Here is a 21911-nt window from a genome sequence, read left to right on the forward strand (position 1 = left end):
ACGGCTTGTCAAGCCTCATATCACAGCCAGCCTCCCCTCATCGCTGGATCCTCTACAGTTTGCTTATCGTCCAAATCGCTCTACGGAGGATGCAATATCCACCACACTGCACACAGTTCTCTCTCACTTGGACAACAAAGACACTTATGCCAGAATCCTGCACATTGATCTCAGTTCAGCATTCAATACCATCATCCCGCAGAGACTAGTGGAGAAACTGTCGCTGCTTGGCCTTAGCACTGCCATGTGTCGCTGGATTCTGGATTTCTTGACAGAGAGACCACAGTCAGTCCGTGTTGGCAGGAACATCTCTGACTCCATCACACTGAGCACTGGATCCCCACAAGGCTGTGTGCTTAGCCCATTGCTGTTTACACTGCTAACACATAAATGTGCAGCCAGATTCAAGGAGAACCTGATCATTAAATTTGCTGATGATACCACAGTGGTGGGGCTCATCAGCAAAAACGATGAAACAATGTACAGGGAGGAGGTCAAACACCTAGAGAGTTGGTGCAGTGATAACAACTTGATGCTTAATGTTACCAAAACCAAGAGATGATTGTCGATTTCAGACGGTCTCAGCCTGAGCACACACCCCTCAGCATCAGCAGCTCCACAGTGGAGAGAGTGGAAAACATCAAGTTCCTTGGGGTGCAGATCTCGGACAATCTCACCTGGTCCAGGAGCACCACTGGGATTGTGAAACGGGCTCAGCAGAGATTGCACTTTCTGAGGAAGCTTAAACAAGCATCACTCCCCACTAACATCTTAACTACATTCTACAGAGGTGTGGTTGAGAGTGTGCTGACCTTTTGCATCACAACCTGGTACTCCAGCTGCAGTGCTGTCGACAAAAAAGCCTTGCAGAGAGTGGTTAGGGGAGCAGAGAAGGTTATTGGGGTCTCCCTACCTTCTGTCCAAGATTTCTTTCAGAGTCGATGCCTCCAGAAGACACGGTACATCATTAAAGACCCCTCACATCCTCTCCATGAACTGTTTGTTCTTCTGCCATCAGGCAAACGTTACAGGAGCATCAAAACTAAAACCACAAGGCTACTAAACAGCTTCCTCCCACAGGCAGTCAGACTGCTAAATAGCTGCTCTACCTGACTCTGCTTTGGACACTTTTAACTTGCACTGGATACTTATAACTTGATTTTAACTGACATGTGGCTGTTGTGTTTTACTATTTATTGTTATGTTTATTATTTAGTGTTGCATTTGTTATGTTATGATTGCACTGCTCCTGGGAAATGCTGTCTCATTCAGCCCTGCAGAGCTGATGTATGGTTAGAACGACAATAAAGTTTTTTGAATCTTGAATCTTGAACATGAAAAGGCACTTCTTCACTCAGCAGGTGGTGAGAACATGGAATGAGCTGCCAAATGAAGTGGCAGATGAGGGTTTGATTTCAACATTTAAGAGAAATCTGAATAAGTACATGGATGGGGCATGGAGGGTTATGGTCCAGGTACGGATCGATGGGATCAGGCAGAGTAATTATTCAGCACACACTAGCTATGCTGAAGGGCCTGTTTCTGTGCTGTAAAACTCTGTCTTCTCTGAGCATCGTCACCTTGTTGTGGTGGAGAGGCTTGTGAGTGCCTGTGATCCTGTGAGCGATGCCGTCTGGACTTTAGCCATTCAGCACTAACTCCTGGTACAGTCAGCCATGGTGGTAAGGTCAAAGGGGAGGCTCCAGACACTAAGACCCCATTGGCGGAGCTGGCGGAAGATGACGACACATCACAAATGTAGCAAAGGCTGAGAAAGGCTGCAGCAGCAAAAGGTCTGCAGTCATCTTGCATTCCATGACAACAGATCCTGACCCTAAACTATCACATGCCTATGCATCAGAGACCCCACATTAAACAAAGTTACACGCAGGCATTTTCCGATAAAGAAACCCACCTGAGGATCTATCGATAGACAACCCCTTAGGAGAACAACATACTCGACTCAAGTGATCGCACTACTGCATTGCTCTACGATTTTATGATTCTATGAATCCTCTAGGCCCAGACACACTCAGCCCTTAAGATACCAGGCAAGCTAATTTGATTCAAAACTATTGGTTTATTGATCATTACGGTGTCTCTCTAGTGTTTCCCACTCCCTGCCCATTTTCCCAACCATAATTTCCCCCCTCCTTGCTAGTTCTCAGACCACAATAGAGACCCATATTAGAATCAGGTTTATCATTACTCACATATGTCACAAAACCTGTTTTTTTGCAGCAATACAGTGCAATTAGGTGGGTGAGGTGGAGATACGTCTCCACCAAAGGAGGTGTAAGGTGCTCCTTCTCTCTGCTAGCCTGCAGGTGCAAGTGTAGGACCTTGGGCAAAGCGTAGCACCTGCTTAGCCCTCCGATCAGGGTCACGTGAAGCTATGGGAGCAGGTTGTGGATGGTCGTATGAGCAGCTGGTGCATATCACAAGTCCTGATTATGTGACCGCTGTGGCCAGGCAGACAATCTCTGAAGAGTACTGATGATGACTGGAGGTTACCTGTCTTGTAGAAGAAGGCAATGGCAAACCACTTCCGCAGAAAAGTTTGCCAAGAATAATCATGGTCATGGGATCAACCCCATCCTATGACGCGGCACATGATGATGATGTGTACAATGCAATACAGTACTGTGCAAAAGTCTTAGGTGCCCTAGCTATATATATGTTACAGCTCCTGAATTTGATGTGATAGATATACTTTAACTTTTTAAGGATAAATAAGTATCTCAAGACACAGCCAGCAACTGACAATTTTGCAACAAGATATTGCTTAACAGTCATAAGATGGGGAAGTGCATAATCAAAACCTACACCACTTTAATCCTGGGCTTTGGATCAAAACAGTCCACCATATCAAGTGCTGACTTTCACTCAGATTCCAACTGATATGAAGATCAATGTTCCTGTGGCCAGCATTAAAACTATCCACACAGACACTGTCATTGCCTTTTCATCTGGACCTATGTGACAGCACTCTATTCAATCTACCTGACAGATACTATTTCAGTAATAAATATCTAGCTAACGGATTCTGAATCAGTAATACAGAGTGCATGTTAGCTGACTGAAAGGAAAATCTATCTTTGTAACCCTGGGCATTGATCATCCTGTATTTAATGCATGGCCAGGGGCAGTACACTATTCAAAATATCAGCCTTCTAAATTGGTTTTGTTTTAGTGTGAATTGTAGATTTGCCACAACCTTCTCCACAGGACAGTAGATCATCCTGGCTTTTGTTTCCACTTGTTAGTGTTGTACAACTAAAGGAACCTCCACTTTCATTTCTTCAAACATCTCATTATCCCCAAATTCATTACCAGGCCTTTAACACCAACGCCCATGAACAGAAAAGCCCACAGAAAGTAGTGGATACAGCCCATTTATCCTTGCAAACGGAACCAGTGCTACACCTGCCCCTACTGTACCATTTTCAGGGTCCTAAACAGTCCTTCCAGGTGAGGCAACACTTCGCCTGTTGGGGTCACCCACTGTATCTGGTACTCCCGGTGCGGCCTCCTGTCTATCGGTGAGACCCAACGTAGATTGGAAGACAGCTTCGCCGAGCATCTACGCTCTGTCCGCCAGAGAAAGCCAAAGCTCCCAGTAGCCACCCACTTCAATTCTACTTCGCATTCCCATTCCGATATGTCAGCCCATGCCCTCCTCTACTGCTGCGATGAGGCCAGACTCAGGTTGGAGGAGCAGCACCTTATATTCTGTCTGGGTAGCCTCCAATCTGATGACACAAACATTGATTTCACAAACTTCAGTAATTTTGGTAATTCACCATTCCCCATTCATGTTTCACTCTCTCACCTTATCTCCTTACTTGCCCATCAACTCCCTCTGGTGCTCCTCCCCTTTCCCTTTCTTCCATGGCTTTCTGTCCCCTCCTATCAGATTCCCCCTTCTCCAGCCCTGTACCTCTTTCACCAGTCAACTTCCCAGCTCTTTCCTTCATCCCCTCCCCTCTCCAGGTTTCACCTACCACCTTGTACTTCTTCCCCTCCTCCCCCCAACTTCCTACTCTGATTTCTCATCTTACTTCTCGCCCTGATGTGGGGTCTCAGCCCAAAACATCGACAGTTTATTAATCATTTCCAGAGATGCTGCCTGGCCTGCTGAGCTCCCCCAGCATTTTGTGTGTGTTGCTCATCATCCTGGATTTTGTGTCCACTTGTACAACTAAAAGAACTTCCACCTTCATTCCTTCAAACCTCTTGTTATCCCCAAAGTCACTCCCAGGCCTTTAACACCAATGCCCATGAACAGAAAAGCCTACAGAAAATAGTGGATACAGCCCAGTCCATCACAAGCAAAGCCCTCCCCAGCACTGAGCGCATCTTGAAGGAGTGCTACCATAAGAAAGCAGCATCCATCATCAAACACCTCGACCATCCAGGCCATGCTCCCTTCTCATTGGACCATAAGACAAAGGAGCAGAAGTCGGCCATTCAGCCCATCGAGTCTGCTCCGCCATTTTATCATGAGCTGATCCATTCTCCCATTTAGTCCCACTCCCCCGCCTTCTCACCATAACCTTTGATGCCCTGGCTACTCAGATACCTACCAATCTCTGCCTTAAATACATCTAATGAATTGGCCTCCACTGCCACCCGTGGCAACAAATTTCATAGATTCACCACCCTCTGGCTAAAAAAATTTCTTCGCATCTCTGTTCTGATTGGGCGCCCTTCAATCCTTAAGTCATGCCCTCTCGTACTAGACTCCCCCATCATGGGAAACAACTTTGCCACATCCACTCTGTTCGTGCCCTTCAACATTCGAAATGTTTCTATGAGGTCTCCCCTCATTCTTCTAAACTCCAAGGAATACAGTCCAAGAGCGGGCAAACGTTCCTTATATGTTAACTCTCTCATTTCCGGAATTATTCTCACTGCTACCATTGGGCAGGAAGTACAGGAACTTTAGGTTCCACACTAATTCCAGGAACAGTAATTACCCTTCAACCATCAGGCTCCTGAACCAGCGTGGATAACTTCACTCACCTCAACACTAAATTGACTCCACAACCTATGGACTCACTTTAAAGGATTCCACAACTTATGTTCTCAATAGTATTTATTTATTATTATTACTTTTTTTCTTTTTGCACATTGGTTGTTTGTCTTTGTGGGTGGTTTTTCACTGATTCTGCTGTGTTTCTTTGAATCTGCTGTGAATACCTGTAAGAACTTGAATCTCAGGGCATTATATGGTGACATATGCTTTTGATAATAAATTTATTTTGAACTTTGAAGAGATGGCACTGTCACAGAGGAGGAGGGGAACAATCTGACAAGGGTTCGCAAACTCGCAGTATCAACTCTGCTTCCCCCTCCACAAATGCTGCCCGGCCTGCTGAGTGTCTCCAGCATTCTCTGTTTTTCGTTCATATTACCAGTGTCTGACCATAAGAGGAAAAGACATAGGGGCAGAATCAGACCATTCGGCCCACTGGGTCTGCTTGCTTAAATCATGGCCCATTTATTAACCCTCTCAATGCCATGCTCCTGCCTTCTCCCCATAACCTTTAACGCCTTTACTGATCAAGAACCCATCAACCTCAGCTTTAAATACACCAAAGACTTGTCTTCTATAGCCATCTGTGGCAATGAATTCCACAGATTCACCACCCTCTGGCTAAAGAAATTCCTCTCCATCTCTGTTCTAAAGGGACATTCTTCTATCCTGGTGTTGTGCCCTGTTATCCTAGACTCTGCCACTACAGGAAATCTCCTTTCCACATCCATTCTACCTAGGCCTTTCAATTCTGCAGTATGCAAAGTCTGCGGTTTTATTGTTTCATCTTTACAGGATTTGTCTATTTTTCCATACCTTCTTTTCCAATTTGTGTCCCAAGTGAAGTGAGGCAAGTGGCAAAGAGATGACCATGTTTCCCACCTATCATTCTCCAATGATAATTCACATGGCTATTTACAAAGATTCGCACCAACGGTGACACACTGAAACCCGATTCTTTTTTTTAAGCATAAGCTTCAGGATTCTGTTAAGGTCCAGAGCTGAGAGAATCTGTGATTTCCTTGGTCACAAGTGTTAGGATCAACTCTATCCACCATATACACTTACACTCAGTGGTCACTTTGTTAGATAAGTACACCTGCTCGTTAATGCAAATATTTAATCAGCCAATCATGTGGCAGCAACTCAATACATAAAAGCATGCAGACATGGTCAACAGGTTCAGTTGTTCAGACCAAACATCAGAATGGCGAAGTGTTCTAAGTGACTTTGACTGTGGAGTGTCTGTTGGTGCCAGTAGGGCGTGGTTTTAGCATCTCAGAAACTGCTGATCTCCTGGCCACTGTCACAAACAAAAGTCTCTAGAGTTTGTAGAAAATGGTGCAAAAATCATCCAGTGAGCAGCAGCTCTGTGGGCAAAGACACCTTGTTAATGAGAGAGGTCAGAGGAGAATGGCCAGACTGGTTCAAGCTGACAGGAAGGCGACAGTAACTCAAGTAACCACGAGTTACAACAGTGGTGCGCAGAAGAACATCTCTGAACACACAACACATTGAACCTTGACGTGGATGAGCTAGAGCAGCAGAAGACCACAAGCATAAACTCAGTGGCCACTTTACTAGATACAGGAGGTTGCTAATAAAGTGTGTTTAAAGTAATAATCTGCTGCTCTCATCTTGAATTGCTGCCCATCGTTCTGCCTACTTCTAAGCTCAAAACAAACTGCTGGAGGAAGTCTAGCATCTCTAGGCCTTCTGGCTGGGAAGAGGAGAACCTTGTACATTGTAAACAGGACAGCGTATTTCTTCCAACAGAAGATTTAATGGATTTGGTACTGAGCTTCCCACAGGAAACAGACTTCAGTGCGCGTGACCTGATTCACCTCTGCAATTGTCCAAGCTGGTGGTTTTCTCAGAATTCATTCCTTCTCCAGTTTCAGGTTATAAAAGGTTAGTCATTCAAAACTGAGAGGAGATGTTTTCCCCTGTACAGTAGCAAGTCTTTGGAATTCTCCAACCAATGATGCGGAGGCACAGTCAGTGAGTTTCTTCAGGGCAAAGATTTGTACATGTTAAGGGATTCAGGGGACAAGAGGACGAAAATGGCAAAAAGGTAGAAACCCACCCATGATCCCACTGAATTGTGGAGCATAATTATGAAGGGCCGAATAGCAGAAATCTCTTGCATTGCACATAAAAAGGAAGAAACAGTCAGTGTTTTGGGCCGAGACCGGAGATGCTACCTGACCTGCTGAGTTCCTCCGGCATTTTGTGTGTGCTGCTCTCGATTTCCAACATCCACAGACCTTCTTGTGTTTATCGGTTTCTCTTGCTCTTCTGTTCAGATTTTTGGAAGCCCTTCACAGTAATTCCACTCAAAACCCTTGCATCTACTGAATCAGAACATTGGGATTTGAACACCAAATTAAAAGTCCAGCTGTTCGAAGTGTTCAAGGCCTGACTGGTTTTAGATCATGTAATGAGACACAGCTCCAGATTCAGTCACATTCAGGGTGGCAGAGTAGCTTGGTGGTTAGTACGACACTCTACAGTACCAGTGACCCAGGTTCAATTCCTGCCACTGCCTGTAAGGAGTTTGTACGTTGTCACGGCGACCACTTGGGTTTCCTCCGGGTGCTCCAGTTTCCTCCCACAGTCCAAAGACATACCGGCTGGTAGGTTAATTGGTCATTATAGATTGTCCCATGATTCGGCTAGGGTTAAGTCAGGGGATTGCTGGGCTGCGAGGCTCAAAGGGCCGGAAGGGCCTATTCCACACTGTATCTCAATAAATAAAGTCAAGGTGAATGGGATTGAAGTTCCTGTGCTGACAGATTTAGTCATCTTGTATACAAGCCAAGGTTTATTTTTGGGGAAACTTCGCCTGCAGTACTTGTCTCTTCACATTCTCCGCACACACAGGCTAATTCCATCTTTGCCCAACAATTGAAAGTTTTCCTAATTCAGTATTATGCCGTTGGTCTCACATCAGCAGTGTCTTATCAACATTCTGGAAGATTCCAGCAGAGTTGCTGAGTCAGGCAGAATGAGCTATAGGGTACATGGGAGAAAGGGTGCCCCTATAGTCATTGCAACCCTGCCACACCACAGGTCAGTTTTAGAAATGTTAGACACTAAAGACTGATTTATACTTCTGCGTTAACTGGACGCCGTAACCTACGCAAGTGGCCTACGCGTGTTGTGAGCATTTATACTTGTGCGTTGGTGTGTCTGCGTGGCTCTGCAATTCGGGCATGTCGCGCATGCACACCCACTTACCAGTGCAAGGCTTCATGGTCATGGTAGTCTTTCTCGGGGTAAACAAATTTAAAGCGAGTGTCTGTTTTCGTAAAAGCGAAATGTGTCCTCCATAATTTCGGAGGTCTGTAAAGCTTTACGGAAAGCATTGCAGCCAGAGTTCCTTCCCTGCCCTTCAGTCGCCCAATGGGAAGCTACTGCAGCGTAGGAGGAAATGTGATGCCACCAAGCAGACCAATCACAGTTGTTACGGTCTGCGTTGCCGCGACGCGTAGTTACATTTTGGGAGAGGTGCACGTCAGGCTACGGCGCAGGGATCCGTGTAGGCTCTGCGTAGGGTTCGCAGCTACGCCGTACCTACGGCGTCAACTTGACGCAGAAGTATAAATCAGCCTTAACTTGGCTTTATGTACTTGAGCTCCAACTGTATTGATACAACTCCACCACATCAATTCACAGTAACCTTACTAGGTGATACCCTTCACAAAAAAAAACAGTGCAAAACTATCAAGAAGCAACGTGGCAAGCTGTAACACTGAAACTGCAAGCTGTTGGTCTCCCCTCCCGTTGAGCTCCTCTAGTGAGAGAGAGAGCTAGTCTGAGTTCTCTAAGTGTTGGGATGGACGGTAGTTTTTGATGGACTCCAGATCATGGTCTCTTTGGAAGCTTTGCTGTTGTTTGCATGGTAACGTGAGGGGCGGGTTGATGGTTCTGCTGCTGCTTGTGCATGGGGGGGGGAAGGGGGGGCTTTAGGGCTGTAACTTTCTTTGTGATTCATTGTTTGGAGTTTTTCTTGTGTTTTGTGGATGACTGTGAAGAGTAAGAATTTCAGGTTGTATACTGTATACATTCCCTCATATTAAATGGAACCATTTGAATCAAAGTTGTTTATCTAAGACTCAAGATTCAAGACTGTTTATTATCATTCTTCAATACACACGTGTAAAGAAGAGCAAAATGATTTTTACTCTGGATCCAATGATGAGGCCTCCGTCAGTTGCGGTCGACTATGGATGCTGAAGCCTAGCTGTCTAGATACGCAAGCCAGGGCAGTACAATATGGAGAGCAAGCTGTTGCCCATGTAGCAAGCTCCCCCTCTCCATGCATCTGATGAACCCAAAGGAACACCAGAGACCAATATAGTTTGGCACCACCCTTAGGGACTTCAGCTCTGGATATTTCTCTCGGGGTTGAGGGTTTATTCCCAAAGCCTTCCCCATGAGTAGGTATAGCCACAAGACAGCAGAGATTTGAGATCAGAGTTTTCCTTCTCCTAGACGAGCTGCCAACCGCGGCTGATGAGCCCCATCTGCCTGAAGCAACTGGTTTAAGACGTCAGTAGAAACAGTTCCACCAGGCTCAGTAGATGAGCTACACGTGAAGGCCAGGAGCTGGACTTGGTTGTCGGAGGGTATTTGAGATGCACGCCATTGGGAGCATTTAATAGGTAGTGGGAGCTTGTCCCCATTACCACCTCCGGATCCAATAGAGCATTAAAAAAACATAACAAGCATAAAGGTCACATTAAAGAAACCCTTGATAGATATAAATACACAAGATTAGCTTATATACATAGACTAATTGTATGTAATGGACAAAAGGTGACTCTGACAGGATATCGGTAGTGGTGGTGAGGTGGGGGGTTATTCGGTGGGGGAAGTAACTGCTTTTGAGTCTGATGGTCCCAGTGTGACTGCTGTGTATCCTCTTCCCTGATGGGAGAGGGACAAGCAGTCCATGTGAGTAACTTGTGGGTGGATTTTGCTGAGAAGTTCTATAGTACCATTACCCACAGATTGAAAATAGTCAATGTACCAATCTCAGTATCACACTCAGCAGGGTGCTGGGCAATATTCCTCTTTCAGTTCACCAATGCTACCAGCTGCAGCTTTCAACAAACTCCCCATGCCTTCATTTTGAATGGAAATTCAAGCAGGGAGAAATACACTCAGTGGCCACTTTATTAGGTACACCAGTACACCTGCTCGTTAATACAAATATCTAATCAGCCAATCGCGTGGCAGCAACTCAAAGCATAAAAGCACGCAAGCACGGTCAAGAGGTTTGGTTGTTGTTCAGACCAAACATCAGAATGGGGAAGAAACGTGATCTATTGACTTTGACCGTAGAATGATTGTTGATGCCAGATGTGGTGGTTTCAATATCTCGGAAACTGCTGATCTCCTGGGATTTTCACACCACAACAGTCTCTAGATTTTACAGAGAGTAAATTACAGACAAACTACTGAAAATATTTCAACAGATCAGAGTATTCACCTGAGCCAGAAAGAGCTTTGGAGACACACGAGAAGGCTAACGCTGGAACCTGGAGCAACACACAACCTGGTGGAAGAACTCAGCAAGTCAAGGAACATCTGCAGGAGGAAAGGAGTTATCAACACTTCAGGCCCCGATTCAGGGTTTCAACATGAACGATCGACAATTCTTTTCCCTCCACAGATGCTGCTCGACCTGCTAAGTTCCTCCAGCACATTGTTTGTTGCTTCTTTAGTTGACCTGGCAAATTTCTGTTCAATCACAATATAAAGGCATTGTAGGTGAGGCTGGTTTTGTTTCCCCCAACCTTGTTCCAAATCAGAACATCTTTTAACTTGATGTTTTTACTTAATTAAAAATTAACTATTGATGCAAATTCAGCTACCGAGGTGGGATTTGAACTCAGATCCTTGAACGATCCATACCTTCCCACCTCCACCAAGAGGACGGCACCAGTGATCTGATTAGATAAATAAACCCTTGAAGTCAGGACGGATGACGTTCATATCTTATTTGTGGTGATGAGATTTCAAATCAATGTCCACATAACCAGCAAGTAGAACGTGTGATTAGTCAACATCGGAGACTGACCTTGGTTTGAATGCGATCCAGAATGTTCTTGAAATCCAGGTCCTCGTAATAATGTCTAATCCCTTCTCGTACATTCGCTTTAAATACCAGGAGCACCTGAGGGAGAAAAACAATCAAAGGAGTCAGAAGCTCTCCAAGACACAATTAGTGAGAGGCAATTTCTTACAGGTGTACCAGATATTTCAAGGCTAGATCAATTGGACAGACAGAAGTTTCTTCCCAGGGTGGAAATGGTTGACACCAAGAGGCATAATTTTAAGCTGATTGGAGGAAAGTATGGTGGGGGGGGGGGGTGCGGGAGCTGTCAGAGTTAGTTTTTTTAAAACACACAGAGTGGTGCGTGTGTGGAACACACAGACCGGGGTGGTGGTAAAGGCAGATGCATTACGGTCATTTAAGAAACTCTTTGCTAGGCACATGGATGCTAGGAAAATAGAGGGCTATGTGGGAGGGAAGGGTTGGATTGATCTTAGAGTACGTTTAGAGATTAGCACAACATTGTGGACTGCAGAGCCTGTATTTTACCTAAGTGTTCTCTGTTCTATGTTTAATTTAATTCTCAGAATGCAAGACTGCAAAGAATCAATCACAAGAGTACCAACTATCAATTATGATATTTTTCAGCTTTCATGAACATCAAGTTGAGTTCTGATTTGATGAAAGATGCGTACTGCCTTTCCCAGCATCTTTTCTCCCCCAAGCATCAGAGCTCTCAACACCCAGACCTCTAAAGGCTTGATCAATTGATGACTTTTAATCTGATTGACGGCCCTATCAGACCACTGCAGCATCACCGCCCAGCCCAATGTTGGCACATAAGCACTGCCATTGACAGTCTTCGGTAGGGCAATGGAAATTGGGAATTTGTTCTCTCTTAGGAATATGCAGCTGCCAGCATAATGACAAAGATCCAAAGATTTTGTTTTGGGCTGTCATGGATTTCAAAGGCTGGCTTGTAAGTCAATGGTAGGAATGTTTCCCAGTAGGCATGGTCCCCAATCAAGCACCTTAAGGGCCTGCACGTCAAAGTCAAACATAAAGTAAATTTATTATCAAAATATGTATATGTTGTTTGTCAGTCTTTGTTTACATATAACTTATCATAAATTCTATTGAATTTCTTTATTTTCCTGTAAAAGCCTGCATTGTGGGCCAAAGGGCCTGTTTCTGTGCTGTTCGATATCATCTCCTTACCCTTTCAAAAAGAACAACAGGTTTTACTGCAATTATACATTTTAAAGTTAAAAAGACTTAATTTAAAAGTGGCAAAACTAATTCAAATTAAAATTAAACTGAATGAGAATTCCAGATGCATAAATACTGGATCAGAATCAGATTTATTATCACCAAATTACAGTATGTAGTGAAATTTGTTGTTTGTGGCAGTACAGTGCAATAAGTAAAAATAAGCCATAAGTTACAATAGGAAATATAAATTCAAAAAGTAGTGTCAAAATGAGAGCAAAAATAATGCAGCAGTGTTCATGACTTGATTCATTGTTTGTTCAGAAATCTAATGGCAGAGGGTTGTTCCTATAACTTTGACAGTGAGTCTTCAGGCTCCTGAACCCTCTCTCTGATGGTAGTAATAAGAAGAGAGCATGTTCTGGGTGTTGGGGTCCTTAATGTTGGATACCGCCCTTTATAAAAGGGGTCACTGACGCCAGGCAGACAACCTCTAAAGAGTATTGATAATAGCTAGCGATCAGCCGTTTTGTAAAGGCACTGCCCAACCATTTCTGTCGAAAATCTGTCAAGAAAAATCATGCTCATGGAAAGACCGTGATAGCCCACATCATATGACACGGCACTAACGAATGAATGAAGAAATAGCAGGAATGTTCATCTATCTTCTTCATAGAATCACAGAACACTTCAGCACAGAAACAGGCTCTTCAGTCCATCTAGTCTGTGCCAGACCATTAATCTACCTAGTCAGCCTGCCTAGGTGGCAGCACAAGCCAGTGTCCCTCTACTGTAGTCATTAACTTTCTGTGCCAAATGGTTGCATGGCCGAGTACTTCACTCAGTGGCAAATTTATTAGCTTATCTATTGGTGTCTATTATAAAACCATGGACTCTCACCGTTACCTGGACTATACCTCTTCCCACCGTTACTTGTAAAAACGCCATCCCCTTCTCTCAATTCCTCTGCCTCCGCTGCATCTGTTCTCTGGATGAGGCTTTTCATTCCAGAACAAAGGAGGTGTCCTCCTTCCTCAAAGGAAGAGAATTCCCTTCCTCCACCATCAATACTGCCCTCACCCACATCTCTTCCATTTTACGCACGTCTGCTCTCACCCCATCCTCCCACCACCCTACCAGGCATAGGGTTCCTCCTGTCCTCACCTACCACCCCAACAGCCTCCACGTTCAGCACATAATTCTCCGAAACTTCCACCATCTCCAACGGGATCCCACCACCAAAAACATCTTTCCCTCCCACACCCCCCCCCCAACTTTCTGCTTTCCCTGCGTGACTCCCTTGTCCATTCGTCCCTCCCCACTGATCTCCCTCCAGGCATTTGTCCTTGCGAGTGGAACGAGTGCTACACTTGCCCCTACACCTCCTCCTTCACTAACATTCAGGGCCCCAAACAGCTCCTCCAGGTGACACTTCACCTGTAAGTCTGTTGGGGTCATATACTGCGTTCGGTGCTCCCAGTGTGGCCTCCTATATATCGGTGAGACCCAACGTAGAATGGGAGAGCATTGCGCTGAGCACCTGCCAGAGAAAGCTGATCTCCCAGTGGCCACCCATTGCAATTCCATTCCCGTTGCCATTCCCATTCCAATATGTCTATCCCTGAATCTCTTTTACCAATCAACTTCCCAGCTAGTTACTTCATCCCTCCCCCTCCTGGTTTCACCCATCACCTTGCATTACTCGCTCACCTACCCCAACCTTTTAACTCTACTCCTCAGCTTTTCTTTCCTTCACTCTGGCTGAAGGGTCTCGGCCCGAAACATTGACTGTACTCATTTCCAGAGATGTCCGGCCTGCTGAGTTCCTCCAGCATTTTGAGTGTCTTGCTGGCAGCTTAAATGTTTTTTTTTTGGGTAACATGCCTACTGTGAATATTTAGAATGAAAATAGAAAAATGACATACTTTTGATTTTATTTATTACTTAAAGGGCATAATGAAATACAGTACAGCAAAGAGAATCTTTCACATTTCGTAAACTTTTTCTTGTGTGTCTTTATTACAAAAATCCATTGTCGATAAACATGGTCCAGATTAACTTCAATAAGTAACTGACTTGCATTGTTTATTGTTTCAATTTGTAACAGTGTTGTTACTTGAAACGCTGACAACATAAATACTTTGAAGTCCTGAAATGTTTCAAATTAAAGGTTATAGTACATTAAAGGGAGGGAGGGAGGGAGAGAGGGAGGGATTGAGGGTTGGGGCAGCTTATAGAAGCAATGAGGAAAACTGTAACTTCAGAACAGCAAACTGCTAGTCTCTGTTGTCGCAGGAGCAGTCTCTCTCTCAGAGCAAAGTGCTGGGTTGTGAACTGTAGACTGATGGACTCTGGGTCAATGGACTGTTAGGCATTCCGCTGCATGGTGGATGGAGGAAGGAGGGTTGGTGTTCTGCGGTGTGGGTACAGATGGGTCGATGCTTTTGCTGCTGCTTGTCTGAAGCGATGGGGAGGGGGCCTTCTGGGCTTCTTTGTTTCTATCGGTCTGTGGAGTTTCTTTGTTTCATGGACTTCAATGAAGAGAATGAATCTCAGGTTGTATACTGCATACATACTCTGATATTAAATGTACTTTGAAACTGTGAATTATACTCATATTATAACATTCCAGGTGCAAGGTCTTTGGTATGCACTAAGGAGAAGGATATTGAATTGTGTAAGGTAAAGGAAACAAGAAGGGCAGTTAAGGAAAGTATGACAATTAAAGAAGAGGAAGTACTGGCTCTTTTAAGGAATATAAAAGTGGATAAGTCTCCGGGTCCTGACAGGATATTCCCTAGGACCTTGAGGGAAGTTAGTGTGGAAATAGCGGGGGCTCTGACAGAAATATTTCACATGTCATTAGAAACGGGGATGGTGCCGGAGGATTGGTGTATTGCTCATGTGGTTCCATTGTTTAAAAAGGGTTCTAAGAGTAAACCTAGCAATTATCAGCCTGTGAGTTTGACGTCAGTGGTGGGTAAGTTGATGGGAAGTATTCTTAGAGATGGTATATACAATTATCTGGATAGACAGAGTCTGATTAGGAACAGTCAACATGGATTTGTGCGTGGAAAGTCATGTTTGACAAATCTTATTGAATTTTCTGATGAGGTTACTCGGAAAGTTGACAAGGGTAAAGCAGTGGATGTTGTCTATATGGACTTCAGTAAGGCCTTTGACAAGGTTCCACACGGAAGGTTAGTTAGGAACGTTCTATCGTTAGGCATTAATATCGAAGTAGTAAAATGGATTCAGCAGTGGCTGGATGGGAGACGCCAGAGAGTAGTGGTGGATAACTGTGTGTCAGATTGGAGGCCGGTGACTAGTGGTGTGCCTCAGGGGATCTGTACTGGGTCCAATGTTGTTTGTGATATATATTAATGATCTGGATGATGGGGTGGTAAATTGGATGAGTAAGTATGCAGATGATACTAAGATAGGTGGCGTTGTGGATAATGAAGTAGGTTTTCAAAGCTTGCAGAGATTTAGGCCAGTTAGAAGAGTGGGCTGAAAGATGGCAGATGGAGTTTAATGCTGAAAAATGTGAGGTGCTACATTTTGGTAGGACTAATCAAAATAGGACATACATGGTAAATGGCAGGGCATTGAAGAATGCTGTAGGGCAGAGGGATCTAGGAATAATGGTGCATAGTTCCCTGAAGGTGGAATCTCATGTGGATAGGGTGGTGAAGAAAGCTTTTGGTATGCTGGTCTATATTAATCAAAGCATTGAGTATAGGAGCTGGGATGTAATGCTGAAATTGTATAAGGCATTGGTAAGGCCAAATTTGGAGTATTGTGTACAGTTCTGGTCACCGAATTATAGGAAAGATGTCAATAAAACTGAGGGAGTACAGAGGAGATTTACGAAAATGTTGCCTGGGTTTCATCTCCTAAGTTACAGAGAAAGGTTGAACAAGTTAGGTCTTTATTCTTTGAAGCGTAGAAGGTTGAGGGGGAACTTGATAGAGGTGTTTAAAATTATGAGGGGGATTGATGGTGTTGATATGGATAGGCTTTTTTCCATTGAGAATGGGGGAGATTCAAACAAGAGGACATGAGTTGAGAGTTAAAGGGCAAAAGTTTAGGGGTAACATGAGGGGGAACTTCTTTACTCAGACAGTGGCAGCTGTGTGGAACAAGCTTCCAGCAGAAGTGGTTGAGGCAGGTTCGATGTTGTCGTTTAAAATTAAATTGGACAGCTATCTGGACAGGAAAGGAATGGAGGGTTATGGGCCAAGTGCAGGTCGGTGGGACTAGGTGAGAGTAAGAGTTCGGCACGGACTAGAAGGGCCGAGATGGCCTGTTTCCGTGCTGTATGGTTATAAGGCAACAAAGGCTATGTACGCAGGAGAATTTCAGTTACTGCGTGGCCTTGCATTCCCATGGCCATTCCAAGTCTGTGACTTGAAGCAACAGAGTGGAATGAAAACGTTATTAAAGAATTGAATTTCTGATCTCTGGAAGTAAGCATTTGAACATACAACATAGAACACTACAGTACAGTGGAGACCCTTTGGCCCATAACGTTGTACTGACCCTTTAATCTACTCTGAAGTCAATCTAACGCTCCCTCCTACCCAGCTCTGCATTTTCCTCTGAGACTGAGATTGTTTTAAAATGTTAACACCTCCAAAAACACAGCTATTCTATTGCAACAAAAGTAGCTATTAGCACAAATTAAAGTGTCAGTTGACCTTACCTCTCATTATCCAAGATGTAAGGGCATTTATACATATTGAAAGGAAGCTTCACAATAAAAATAGTTCTAAGAGGTCCCACAGGAAAGGACTAACACATGTTCACAGTCATTCAACTTAGGCTAGTTGCCCACGAGAACAAACACAGTGTTTTCAGCACCAAAGAATATAATCAAGTGACACTTCAAACTTACAACATAGATATTAGTTTAGCTGTGATGAAATGATCCAATCACAAAAAAAAATCAGTGAAGGTGTGGCAGTGATTCACATAATCATTAGAGCAGTAGTGAGAAATTCTCAGGGTAACTTGCCATTGGCTGCTCAAATGCGTGACGGAGTTGTTCTTACACTCACCGTAGGATTACTACATCAGTCACAGAACTATCTGTCCACTTCCCTCGTGGCTGCTGTTCCCAATATATGATGAAATATAAATATCTGAGGGAACATTGTTTCCAAGTTTTGGAACTGGTTCTATGGGGTGTGTAGGTAGGTTACACTGCACAAAACCCAGACTGCAGTTACTCTCTTCGTCAGATCCAAGCGCAGGATCACACAGAGACCCAGAAGAGTTAAACAGCTAAAACTACGAGGTCTTGAATACCTCAGCCAGAACCACACCAGGCAAGAATCAAGATGAATAAGCAATGAGGGCTTAGCACTGCCCCTTTAAATGCACTCCAAGGCACGAAAGAATCTGTACATAGCTGATAAACCCCAGGCTAACTACAAGCTAACAAGTAACTATTCTAATAAAAGACAATAGTCCGGGGATACTTAACTGGACACCTACAATGTCCCAGAGAATTAACTGGAAGTATTCAAGGACAATTGCAACTTAAATATAAAATAAAGAAGACCTAGCAATAACACAAAAAACTGAAGCACAGCAATACAGATCAATATAATTAATAAAATGCAAAGAATACAAAAAAATCTCAACAGCAAAAAACCCAGACCCGTCAGAATAATCTACTGATGATCAAAGGTCGTGACAGCTTTGGGGAATCAAAAATCTCCATAGCCTTGCCCTTCATTGTCATCTGGGTTCTGGCTAGAACATTCCATACCCTAGTCTGTTTGCAGTTTGTCCCACGGCCAGGGTTTAAGCACTCAAATGTCAGCAGATGCCCTACCAAAGTGGCGATGACATCGTTTTGTTTAGGTGCACCATCTTTTCAACTGTCCTATGGGCATAAACTTCATGTCTCCATTTGAAGGAGAACAGGGGAGTCATACAGCACAGAAATGGGCCCTTCGGCCCAACCTACCTGTGCTAACCAAGATTCCCATCAAACCTAGTCTCATTTGTTGGCATTTGACTCATATCCCTCTGCACCAGGGATTTCCAACATGGGGTTCACGAACCCTTTGGTCCATGGCATAAAAAAAAGTTGGGAACCCCTGCTCTAAACACTTCCTAACCACCTACCTGTCCAAATCTCTCTTAAATGTTATTATTGTACCTGCCTTAACCACTTCTTATGGCAACTCATTCCATATGCGCATCACACTCGGTAGGAAAAACATTGCCCCTCAGGTTCCTATTAAATCTTACCTCTCACTCAAAAACTATATCCTCTGTTTACTGATTTCCCCAACACTGGGAAAAATACTGAGTCACTCACCCTATCTATGCCTCTAATATTTAAGATGTTTTCCTTAACTCACAAGGTGTCAGGGTGGAGATACGTCTCTACCAAAGGCGGTGTAAGGCGCTCCTTCCCTCCGCTATCCTGCAGATCACCCTTGGGCAAGGTGTAGAACCTGCTTAACCCCGATCAGGGTCACAAGAAGCCATGGAATCAGGTGGTGGATGGTCATATGATCAGTTGGTCCATATCACAAATCCTGGTTATGCGACCACTGACACCAGGCAGACAATCTCTGAAGAGCATTGATAATGGCTGGGGTCACCCGTCCTGTAAAGACACTGCCCAGAACCACTTCATGTCTCCATCTGAAGGAGAACATGGGAGTCATACAGCACAGAAACTGGCCCTTCGGCCCAACCTATCCATGCTAACCAAGATTCTCATCAAACCTAGTCCCATTTGTTGGCAAACCACTGCAGTAGAAAAATTTGCCCAGAACAATCATGTTCACAAGATCATGATCACCCCCGTCGTACAACACGGCACATACCGAGAGGATGTCACTAACCTAAGATGACCTGGGCATTCCCACGGAGCTGCTTGTAGTGCTTTACTTTATTAAACTGATCTGCTGTGTTTCCCACTTTAAAATAGGTGATAATCGCCCCATCATTGAAACGTTCCCACAACCAATGGACTCACTTTCAAGGACTCTTCATCTGATGTTCTCGATATTTATGGCTTATTTATTTATTATTATTTCTTTCTTTGCACAGTTTGTTGTCTTCTGCACTCTGGTTGAATGCCTTAGTTGGATGGTCTTTCATTGATTCTGTTATGGTTATTATTCTATGGATTTGTGGAGTATGCCCACAAGAGAATAAACCTCAGGGTTGTATATGGTGATGTACAGTATATGTACTTCCATAATAAATTTACTTTGAACTTTGAACATTTCTAAAGTGCTCCTGTGGGTGCAAAGTGCTTTGACATGTGACAAAGTTGTAAAACGTATCATTATTTGCCACTTGTTTTTAATTTTGTTGATTTTGTCAAAACACTCTTCTCCCATGAAGCTGAAGCAAAAAACTGCAGATGTTGCAAGTCCGAAATAAAAACAGTAAATGCTGGAGATACTCAGCAGGTCAGGTAGCTTCTATAGAGAACTAGTTAATTTTTTAAGATCATTCATGTTCCATCAGAAGAACGTGATGAAGATTTAATGAAGGACCATTGACCTGAACTATTCACTCTGTTCCTCTCTCATCAGATGCCACCTTACTTGCTGATTACGCGCTCATAACATCATTAAAGACCAATCCCATCCCGGACACTGACTGTTCAATCTCCTGCCATCTGGTAGGAGATACAGGAACATCTTAGACAAGACAGTATGACTGAAAAACAGCTTCTTCCCGAGGTCTGTCGTGCAGCTGAATAACGCTACACCCTGGCTTGCCAATGGCCTTTGAGTGTTATGGACTATTGAAGTCACTTGTTGCCTGCAAATACATTTTTTTTCAATTAAGCCATATGGCATGCATTGTAAATATCTGTTTTGCATAGACTGGAGCAGCTCCGTAATTTTGTTGTCTTGAGCAATGCCAATAAAGTTCTGTTCTATTCTATTCTATTGCTGATTACTTCCAGCAATCCACCTCTCATCTTAAGTATTCTGCAGCAGTCGTTCCTCTGCATATCCCACAGCTTTGGGGAATGGGTCGTCCATCGTAAAACACGGACTACCAAGAGCCAGCGAGAGCGCAAGGGTGGACACTAAGCATTTTCTTGGGCCTGAGCCGCTGCATTCTTTACTCTGTCACTATTCGCAGTCTCGCAGTGCTGAAGTATCCACCAGGCTCAGAGCTAAAGAGCTCACAGCAAACTGGTCTCAAAGCCCAAAGAGACAGTGATATCCATTCAAGGCAATAGTGCACAGAGCAGCAAGTGGAAAACTTCACAGACCAAACTCTACATATGTAAAGCAAGTAAATAAGGTTGAAAGAGTACAGAGAAAATTTAAAGGATGTTACCAGATCTAGAGGACCCGAGTTATAAAGAAAGGTTGAACAGGTTAGGACTTAATTCCTTGGAATGTAGAAGATTGAGAGGAGATTTGATAGAGGTATACAAAATTAAAGAGGGGTATAGATAGGGTAAATGCAAGCAGGTATTTTCCACTGCAGTTGGGTGGGACTACAACAAGAAGTCATGGGTTAAGGGTGAAAGGTAAAAAGTTTAAAGGGAAACAAGAGGGGAAACTTCTTCACTCAGAGGTCATGAGAGTGTGGAATACGCTGTCTAAAACAAGTCTCGATATAGTGGTTTGAGGACATTGGAAATGCATGACTTTTAGCTCTGGAAACTGCATTAGATTCTGTGCACTTCCTGTTAGACAATTGCAAATAAACCTCTCTGTCTTCAGTTGCCCAAACAAGTAACTGGTGGTAAAGTAGTACAGACCGAGGATGAAAAGTAAACAAAAGTTGTTTTCAACATTTTTGAGGAAAGTGGCAATCTATGTTTTTTTTTGCTCTAGAAACATCGATTTAGCTTACGTGCTATTTTTGTTGTACAACTGCATGTAACTTTGAGGGCTTAAGTTGCACAATCAAATAAATGATTCCAAAGCACTCTACTGCATCAGATACACAAAATAAAGCTGCTTAAGACAAGTTACAACACAGTGTTTTTGAAGGAATTGGAAAGGCACAGTATGCTTTCTGGTCTGGAAACAGAGTTAGATTCTGTGCATTTTTTGTTGGACATCGGCATGTAACTTCTCAAGCTTAAATCGCCCCTAAATAAATGGTGGCAAAGTCCTCAGGTCCATGAGATACCTAATATCACAGTACAGAGGTTTCCATCTGCAGTTCTACTTTGTATCTGAGTAAATCGCGAAGAATTGTCATCATCTCGGACATTCCCTCTTGTTACTGCCATCGGGGAAGTGGTACAGGAACTTTAAGAGTTCTACTCAATAGGTTCTTCCCTTCCTCCATCAGATTTCTGAACTATCCATGAATCCATGAATGCCACTTTTTTATTTTTAATTGCACTATATATTTACTTTTGTAAATTACAGTCATTTTTGGTTTCTTAATATTGTCATAGCCGGGGTTGAGTAGCAGGGATAAACTCCCACCATCTATTAAATTCTCCCAATTAAGTGCATCTCAAATAGTCTCTGACTAAAAAAGTCCAGTTCCTGGCCTTCATGTGCGGCTCAGCTACAGTCTGTTTCCACTGACAGGAGAGGGCAGCTTACTGGCACCTTAAAACCAGTCGCTCCGGACAGA

General features: G+C 43.8%; 1 protein-coding gene across 5 annotated transcripts in view; it reads right to left on the reverse strand.

Moving 5' to 3' along the window:
- The window catches only part of LOC140201875 (tetraspanin-15-like), a 274040-nt gene that overhangs the window by 150747 nt on the left and 101382 nt on the right, over positions 1 to 21911 (reverse strand). For all 5 annotated transcript variants that reach the window (XM_072266630.1, XM_072266627.1, XM_072266626.1 and 2 more), the window contains one exon: positions 11127 to 11222. In XM_072266630.1, coding sequence (XP_072122731.1) covers positions 11127 to 11222 — 96 coding nt within the window. The remainder of the gene's footprint in view (positions 1 to 11126; positions 11223 to 21911) is intronic.

This window comes from Mobula birostris, chromosome 8 (assembly GCF_030028105.1).
Source record: "Mobula birostris isolate sMobBir1 chromosome 8, sMobBir1.hap1, whole genome shotgun sequence".
Classification (NCBI taxonomy): domain Eukaryota; kingdom Metazoa; phylum Chordata; class Chondrichthyes; order Myliobatiformes; family Myliobatidae; genus Mobula; species Mobula birostris.